At 40.3% G+C, this 9,740-nt stretch overlaps 1 protein-coding gene across 3 annotated transcripts in view; it reads left to right on the top strand.

The window, feature by feature from the left end:
* The first annotated feature begins 2,590 nt into the window (after window positions 1-2,590).
* The window catches only part of LOC136858262 (snRNA-activating protein complex subunit 3), a 118,232-nt gene continuing 111,082 nt past the window's right edge, over window positions 2,591-9,740 (top strand). For all 3 annotated transcript variants that reach the window (XM_067137665.2, XM_067137664.2, XM_067137666.2), the window contains exon 1: window positions 2,591-2,949. In XM_067137665.2, coding sequence (XP_066993766.1) covers window positions 2,744-2,949 — 206 coding nt within the window. In that variant the 5' untranslated portion in view covers window positions 2,591-2,743. The remainder of the gene's footprint in view (window positions 2,950-9,740) is intronic.

The following is a 9,740-nucleotide window of genomic DNA, read 5'->3' as shown; positions in this document are numbered from 1 at the left end:
AAATGGTCTCTCGATTTTTATAACCTGTTACCAAAATATCAATTTGCCTTCCTCCCGGGTCGTTCTGCCTCTGATGCCATTCATCTTTTGGTTACAGATATCAGTTTAGCACGCTGTCGGAAGGAACCTTTGTTGGCAATTTTCTTTGACTTACGGGGAGCATATGATCATGTTAACCTAAAAATTTTACTCCAAAAATTGCTAATTTATAAGTTTCCGCCGCTCTTTATTAATCTCCTTTTGAATATGCTCAGGCACAGATCACTTCAACTCAAACACTTCCCACAAATCTCAGCACGACTGACCTCTACGGGGCTCCCTCAGGGGGATATCTTAAGTCCTATTCTTTTCTCAATTTATTCGATGTCCCTCGAGAACATTATTACACGCAGAGCACGTATGATTCAATTTGCTGACGATCTCGTGATATATCTCAGTCTTCCACAACTTGACGAGGTTTATAAGTCATTACATCTGACGTTACTGGATTTTGGAAAGTGGCTCCATGATCATAACTTAGAGGTATCTTTTGCCAAATGTCGTGCGATGATTTTCTCTTGGGCTCGGCGTACAGATCACCCGCCTATTCGCTTCCAAGGGTTTTCGATCCCGATAGTCCAGTCTACTAAATATCTTGGCATTTACCTTGACCGGAAATTACTATGGCACTCTCACATCAAATACCTGGTGGATAAGTCCTTTCCAAAAAAATCACTCTTTGTTGCCCTACGACATAGATCTTGGGGATCCGATCCTAGTACGATGCTTCTGTTATATCGTAACATTCTTCGATCGTCTTTGGATTATGGCTCGGGGTTTATCGACACGGCGGCCAAGACCAAACTTAATCACTTGGATTCACTGCAAGTACAGTTTGTTAAACTTTGTCTTGGGGCTCTACCATCTTCCCCCAACAATGCCACCCTGGTTGAAGCTGCGGAATTCCCCTTAAATCTGCGGCGAAAATTGCTAGCAACCAAGTTTCTTCTAAGGACTTTATCTCTAAACTCTCACCCTCTCATCCCTAAATTATCTTTACTCGTTCGCTATTATCACGATATGGGTACTCCGTTACACAGATTCCCCGCGTTGGCTTGGGCTTATTGGAAATTTAGCTATCTTCGCAACTCTATTCTGCGTAATCCGTCCACAGCTAACTACATTTTTCCCTTTCAGGCAAACTACTATGTCCCTGACATGATACTCCCCACGTCAGGGGAGGTCCCATCTTTTGGCCCGGCCCGGACACAAAGTGCTCGGAAATATGTCCATCACATTTTGGCACAGGATGTTCACACATTAGCACCAGTCTTCTATACGGATGGGTCCAAAATTGGTACCCCCCCAGGTGTGGGGGCGGCCTTTTTCTCCCCAGATCTTGTCCTAGGTAAACAATTCTCCCTCCCGTCGGAGACTTCTATCTTTACGGCTGAAGCTTTCGCCATCCGTCAAGCCCTCTTATACGTTAAGTACTCCCGCCTCGAAACTGCTACTATTGCTTCTGATTCCTTGAGTGTACTTCAGGCTTTACACAATCCCACTCACCGCTCTCATTGGTACATTCAGAATCTCAGAAAAATTTGTTTCGATCTTCATCAACGAGGTAAACAGATTAAATTTCTCTGGGTTCCGGGTCATTCCCATATCACTGGTAATGAACAGGCTGATCGCTTAGCCCAGGCTGCTGCGCATGGTCAGGGTGTGGCGTTTTATTTGATGTTGCCCTACATGGAATTTTGGAGCGGCTGTTGCGAGACCCTACGACAGATTTGGCAGACTGAGTGGAGTAACCCCGCGTGTCGAACAGGACGGAACTTATTCACAATTCTCCCGAATGTCCCACGTTCTCCGTGGTTTACAAAACATCCTTATACTCGACGTCATATTACGAATCTTGTCCGTTTGCGGCTTAACCACATGTGCACGCCGGATCAATTATTTCGGATGAAGTTGGTCGCGTCTAACCTCTGTCAGTGTCGAACGTCGATTGCTACCATTAATCATCTACTTTTTCAATGTCCGTTACTCGAAATTAGTAGGCGTAAATGGTTACAACCTTTTTTTAGTACACACTTCGCGTTACCCACTCAATTGACGTTTTGGATACTCGATCCCACGCCTACTACGGTAATTGCCCTCTCGAATTTCCTTCATGACACTAATTGTTTACTGTAGGTTCGGTGTTGTTGTTTTTCCTTTTCCCCTTATGTGTCGACCTGGTCTTGTTTGTGATTGGTAGAAGTCGCCAAGTATCGGTCACTCTGGCGTGAAGTCTAGTACCTTGTGTCCTTGTGCTTTTCCTGGGTGGTAGATATGTAGTTGAATTCCTTATTCCCTTTTTTTTTACATTCTACATATTCCTTTTCATCTTCTCCATCTTTTGGGTTTGTTTAGAGGATGCGTGGCTGGGTATACCGCTCCCAAGCGAAGCCCATTAAATTATACGATCAAGACAAGACAAGTTTAAGCAGCCATCGGATGCAGATCGAGCAGGCAGTGAAAATGCTATTTAGAACTGACTGTTGTACAGAAGTAAATATTATTTTTCTTTATGTTGGCTGTAGTTGTTTTGTCACGTGGTGCAAGCAAAGCGAACGCGAAAGTGACATTTCCATGTGTTTGGAAAAGTGTAGGTTAGGGAAACCTTGAGTTGGAAATTATACCTCTGGACTGTGGTGGTGTTATCGAAGTGTCCACGATTTGTCATTCTTGAATCTGCACCGTTCATTTCGTCTCATTAACGATGGATGCAGTTTATATGTCCTATGCTCGCCAATGGGTATCGCAACCGGTAAACATCAAAACATACTTCAGTGATTTCATAGAACAGTTAGAAGGTTACAGGAATCCATCCAAAATGAAAAAGAAAGAAGATATGTATGGAATACTTTCTATAATGCAAGCTGGCTTAACTGAAGACGAGTTCGTTGAGCTGGAAAACTATTGCTGGTACGACTTCATTTTTTTGTTATTGCGTTTACTTCATAGTTAACATGGTTTTATGTATAAATAAGAATTTGTTTGAAATACATTACATGCAGATGGTGCATCTTTTATTACTGTCTATGCGGATGTCAAATTAGTAATCTTGTTACGCAATTTTATGTTATTGGTTTGTGAGAAACAATATTGTCGGTATATTGTGGGTTGTTTCTTTTCCATATAGTTTACAGTGTCTGTGTTTAAGTAGCGAAAGAAAGCAGTTAGATTTATTAATCTTCAAACACGCGTATGGGGTGGAATCCACCCCAGGTCATTTTATTTCCTAGTGAAATGTACAAATAACTTTTCTGTGCTCTCCCGGCTCTTGTACTTTTCTGGCTGGATCCCCGCAGAAAGAGTCATTCTTACATAATCTATCTTAAAATCTCTAATTAATACAGTAATTCATATTTTACAATACAGTGATATGTGGGGTGGAAAGCACCCCCACACGTGTGTCTGCGTCCTAAGATCTGGCGCGTGTGCTTTAGGGTTAAGGGAATTCTGAGTACACAATCATATTAGCCCCCCTATTATGGAAATTTTGACTGTGCCCTTCCTTTTCACTTAATCATGTCTCATATTTGTAAAAATAAAATAAAATTGATATCTTTTCTGCATGGAGTAGTGAACATGACTAGGAAAATAAAAACAATCTTCAAACTGAATTTATGAAGTTAAGCAAATAATTTTGCAGTGTAATTGCATGAAGCTCTTAAGTAATTTACTTATGGCTGTTTCAGGGATGCCCATGCAACATTACGAAAGATATATGAAAATTTGAATATAGTGTAAGTGAATCTTAACTATATGTAGGTAGACAATGTTAATTTTGTGAATTATTGCCAGTGAAGGCTTTCAGAGCTTCAGATCAAAACATCGCGACAATAGAACAAAGCTTTTGAATTATTAGGCCATGTGTATGTATGTATATATGTATGCTGCATTTGCGTAGGGTGTGCTATGTGCTTATATGCTATATGTGCTCATCAGTTGAAGTGGCACACTTTTTTTGATAACTGAGAATCGCTTCACAAACCTTATGGTCCAATAACCCAAATGCGTAGTAATATTGATGTTAATATCTTGTTATTTTTTGGTTTACAATCTATGTCGCACAGATATGTCTTATGGTGACGATGGGATATAGAAAGGGCTAGGAGTGAGAAGGGAGAGACTGTGGCCTTAATTAAGATACAGTCCAAGCATTTGCCTGGTGTGAAAATAGGAAACCACTAAAAACCATCTTCAGGGCTGCCGACAGTAGGATTCGAACCCACAATCTCCCGAATGCAAGCTGTTAGGTATGTGACCTAAACCCCACAGCAACTTGCTCAGTTATATCTTGTGGATTATTGTTTATAAGACTTTTTAAAAGTTTTAATGATGTTTATTATAACAGTTTGTTGATTAATGATGATATATCTGAACCAAAGGTAAAGTTGTTTAAAATGGGTTGGGTAAGGAACTCTATTGTTGACACGTTAGGTTTAGATGATCTTATTGATAAGCACCAGTCGATTTTCACAGAACAAGGTGCAAAAATGCTGCTCCTTGTTTAATGACCAGAGATAAATAGCATTAGTGCATTATATTCTTCTTCTACTTCTCTTTCTCCCTTCTATTGCTTTGCCCAGTCTCCCAGACATTGGCTCACTGCAGCTAGTGCTTCTAGATTTTCTGCCAGGTGGTACAGCTCTTCAGTTGTTCTTGTTCCTGTCCATGCTTCAATGTTGTTGAGAAAGTTTTCACCACTCAACACATGACCCAAGTAGGCAGTCTTCCTGCATTTAATGACTGCGAATAGCTCTCTTTTACTGTATGCTCTTGTCAATACTGTTTTGTTGGTGACGTGCTGGACCCAAAAAAATTTTCTTTGTTCTATGCAACCACATTTCCAGAGCTCCCAGCTGTGGGGTAATCACATAAACATGATTGTAAATAAAGGGTACAGATCTCTGCACATGGTTATGTGGGTATTTAGGGGTTTTAGTAAGGATGTAAAGGAGAGGGCATGTAAGTCTCTGGTAAGACCCCAACTAGAGTATGGTTCCAGTGTATGGGACCCTCACCAGGATTACTTGATTCAAGAACTGGAAAAAAAATCCACAGAAAAGCAGCTTGATTTGTTCTGGGTGATTTCCCACAAAAGAGTAGCATTACAAATACCGGTATGTTGCAAATTTTGGGTTGGGAAGACTTGGAAGAAAGGAGATGAGCTGCTCGACTAAGTGGTATGTTATAATACCTATATAAATGGTCCGTTATTGGACATTATTTCAGGTTCCCTGTGGGAATCAACATTTATATCATAAGTGGTATGTTCCGAGCTGTCAGTGGAGAGATGGCATGGAATGACATCAGTAGACGAGTAAGTTTGAGTGGTGTCCGTAAAAGTAGGAAAGATCACAATATGAAGATAAAGTTGGAATTCAAGTGAACAAATTGGGGAAGTATTCGTTTATAGGAAGGGGAGTTAGGGATTGGAATAGCTTACCCAGGGAGATGTTCAATAAATTTCCAATTTCTTTGCAATCATTTAAGAAAAGGCTAGGAAAACAACAAATAGGGAATCTGCCATCTGGGCGATTGCCCTAAATGCAGATCAGTAGTGATTGATTGATTGAAATGTGGTCTGGTTTAGTGCGTTGAAACGCAGGGCATGTAAAGCATATGACAACCATATGTACAGATTAAACATAGGTGTAAGACCAATACACAGTAAAACATCATTAATATGACCTCGGATGGTTCAACTCTCTGCCTAATTTTTAACCATGACTCAGGTTCATATGTACTGTAGTATGTACACTCAACCATACAAAAATTGGCTGGCAAAGAAATATTTAATTTTATACATTCTCAAAATAAGAGAAGATGCATAAATTGTGGGTAGCTGGCTGCCAAAGAGATGATACTTGGAATCCTACCATTTCTAGATGAATATGTTTCAGAAATGCACAATATGTTTCAAACAAGAGGATTTTGAAAGAAAGGCTTCTTGTATGATGGCCAATTTTTGTGGTTGAGTGAACATTGTTGGCATGTTGACACGTAAAATACAAATTACAATATGTTGTTGAGTCAGTTAGCTGGTGATTCTACACCAACCATTGCATTCTGATGCTTTGCTTAGTGAGTATTAACAAATAGCTTAATATGATAATAGTGGAAACTCTCCTCACCTAGCACACAGAGCAGCGGTGACAGCGCGCAGTGCTGCCATCTAGTGGTTCGCAGGGAACACTAACATAACGCTCTATTCAAACACTACACATTTCGACTTCCAACCCAACAAAATACAGGTTTTAAGACGTTTGTGTCATTCTTGTAACATAATACAGAGAAGGAAAAAGGTGGATGTTGATCTGAATGAACCAGTGATGAGAATAAAACAAATGTATTATCAAACTGAAACATTAGACCGTCATGTTACGACTAGGGCCTACAGTCTTCAAGAGCAAATCACACATGCAATATCTTTTTCAACTTGGTATTTTTACAGGCAATATTTTTCACTGTAGAGTCATTGGTTCTATTCACATATGCCTTTATAAGAACTTTGAAAAACTTGTCATTCAGTAATTTTACACAGCTGTTACATATGCCTATACTACATTCATTCAATGACAAAAACATGTCAGTTAATTTTTTTCTAATCCCATGTGTGCTTTCTAACAAAAACTGACAAAAACTATCTTCAAATGTTCCTGATATTTTAGCACCCAACTTCCCCCCACAAATATTCGGAAACATCATTTTAGAATTTTCATACTTTTTCATTTCTATGTTTCAAGTTTCCCATGCTATAATCATTATCATGAGATGACAATACATCCCTACACTCAGCATGGGGAAATTTGCTACATGCCCAGCCCATGACATAATGGTCTGCATTTTCCGGTATTATATCATGGTCATAATCAGTTACCTGATCACTTAACTCTTACTTTTGAGTGACATTAGCATCAAAATTGCACTTCATCACAACAGTATGAGTCAGAAAGTCTGCAATATCAGAGTCACAATTGCTGTTATAAGAAACACAGAGCAATTGATTTATCATAACACTTCTTATGGCACTGAAAACTTTTGTTGCATCTGGGGTTACATTGTTACCTCCTCTTGCTCTGATGGAAAAATGTTATCAGTGCAGTCCTGTGTGAGCCTCCTTGTTAGCAAATAATGAAAACCATAATCACTATATAATTCAGACCACAGTAGTTTCAGTGCAGAAATACTGTCCATCCAACCCTGAATACAAAGGGGGTTGTCTTTGTGGTTATTCAAAACTATGAGTTGTTTTAGACAATCACAAATTTCAGCTTTTTTCATACTATGCCTTGAGTCATTGTTTAAGGGTCTCCTGTACTCTTTGGGGCTACTGAGACTTGAAGAATTAAAAATATCAGACAAAATATCACTCATTTCTATAAACTCTGTACCGGTAGTGTTTGCAGCACTTGATTGCAAAGAATTGAATTATACATGAACTAGCACAGTAGCATAGCCAGGATTTCAGTTTCGGATGGGGGCATTAAGGTAGTTCTGCTTCCAGAATTTTATTTTGATAGGTGTCCAAACTTCCAGATTTTAGGTGGAAATGAGTGTCCTTGGATCCAAGTAAGACTGGTGGATTTGTGCGGATTTTGGAAGCTATGGTAATAGTAATCTTCTTTCCCCCCCGCTTTTCCCACATCTGCGGGATTGACAGTGTGAACTGTGTCGCACATGTGGATTTGGCCCTGTTTTACGACCGGATGCCCTTCCCGACGCCAACCCTATATGTAGGGATGTAATCTCTGTTTTGTGTTTCTTTGGTGGTTGGTAGTGTAGTATGTTGTCTGAATATGAAGAGGAAAGTGTCGGGACAAACACCCAGCCCCGATCCAGAAGAATTAATCAGACGCGATTAAAATGCCCGGCCGGGAGTCGAACCCGGGACCCTCTGAACCGAAGGCCTCAACACTGATCATTCAGCCAATGAGTCGGATTCCAGAAGCTAATAGTAATATACATTACTAGCAGTTACCTGCGGCTTCGCTCGCGTGGATTTCGTAATATAATAAACGTAATCGTTCCTCGGCACTTTACTAAGACATTATCTGAAAATCCCTAATGTATAAACATTCACCGACAAATTGAGTTTCATTTACCCCGGAAACTCTTTGTAAACCACGTTTGTGTTATTGCCTTTTGGGGCTAAGATGACCATGCAACATAGAACTGTACATATTGTATGAGAAACAGTTTTCTCATCTGCCTCTGTGGTGTAGTGGTTAGTGTGATTAGCTGCCACCCCCAGAGGCCTGGGTTCGATTCCGAGGTCAACTGAGTAGAGGTGGGTTCGATTCCCACCTCAGCCATCCTGGAAGTGGTTTTCCTTGGTTTCCCACTTCTCCTCCAGGCAAATGCCGGGATGGTACCTAACTTAAGGCTACGGCCGCTTCCTTGTCTATCCATTCCAATCTTCCTATCCCCCTCAAGGCCCCTGTTCAGCATAGCAGGTGAGGCCAGCTGGGTGAGGTACTGCTCATCCTCCTCAGTTGTATCCCCCGACCCAGAGTCTGAAGCTCCAGGACTCTGCCCTTTGAGGCGTTAGAGGTGGGATCCCTCGCTCAGTCCAAGGGAAAACCGACCCTGGAGGGTAAGCAGATTAAGAAAGAAAGAACGGTTTTCTCTCAAATCGAAAAAAAATGTTTTTTAAAAGTAGATTCCAAATATCTATCTCCACATCGTAACATTTTCAGTTTTTGAGATAGGCTATAAGAATCCCAATAAAAGGAATTTAACCCCCTTATCAGTCCTTTCCATTTACTTTAAAAGGAGATTCCAAATGCTAATTTTCGCGTCTGTAACATTATCAGTTTGTGAGTAAGCATCCTCATTAAAAATTATTCACCTCCTTTTCACTTTTTTTCACCCCCCCCCCCCCCCCCCCCCCCCCCCCGTTAAGTGCCTCTTCCGAAAACAAAAAGTACATGTTCCTGTATTTTAAAATGATTTTCCAAATGCCAAGCTTTTTTTGTATTTTGCTTTTAGGTCGCACCGACACAGATAGGTCTTACGGCGACGATGGGATAGGAAAGGCCTTGGAATGGGAAGGAAGTGGCCGTGGCCTTAATTAAGGTACAGCCTGGTGTGAAAATGGGAAATCACGGAAAACCATCTTAAGGGCTGCCGACAGTGGGATTCGAACCCACTAGCTCCGGGATGCAAGCTCACAGCTGCGCGCTCCGAACCGCACTGCCAACTCGCCTGAAAATACCAAATTTCATGTGTGTAACATGTTAAGTTTTTTGACATATACTGTAGATATACCGGTACTCATTTTCAAAATTCACCCTCTTTTTCACTTCTTTTCAACCCCTTAAGTGGATTTCCCGAAAACAAAAACGTACGTATTTCTTTATTTTCAAAGGAGATTTAAAATACAGTACCAAATTTCATGTCTGTAACATCTTCAGTTTTTGAGATATAAGTATCCTCATAAAATGAATTCAACTTCTTTTTCCCTTTGTTCCACCCCTTCTCCCTTTAAGTGTACATTCCGAAAACAGAAAATATGTGTTTCTGAGATATAAGTATCCTTTTAAACAGAATGCAACTCCTTCTTTACTTATTTTCACCCCCTCCCCCCAAGTCTATTTTCCGAAAACAAAAAAATGGGTGCTTATTTTTAAAGGAGATTCCAAATACCAATTTTCACGTCTGTAACCATAAGTTTTTGAGATTAAAAAAATTAAATTTTTTCACTT

The sequence above is a fragment of the Anabrus simplex genome, chromosome 1 (assembly GCF_040414725.1).
Source record: "Anabrus simplex isolate iqAnaSimp1 chromosome 1, ASM4041472v1, whole genome shotgun sequence".
NCBI classification, from domain to species: Eukaryota; Metazoa; Arthropoda; class Insecta; order Orthoptera; family Tettigoniidae; genus Anabrus; species Anabrus simplex.
The sequence above is the reverse complement of the archived record's forward strand: the minus strand, read 5'-3'. Positions and strand labels throughout refer to the sequence as shown.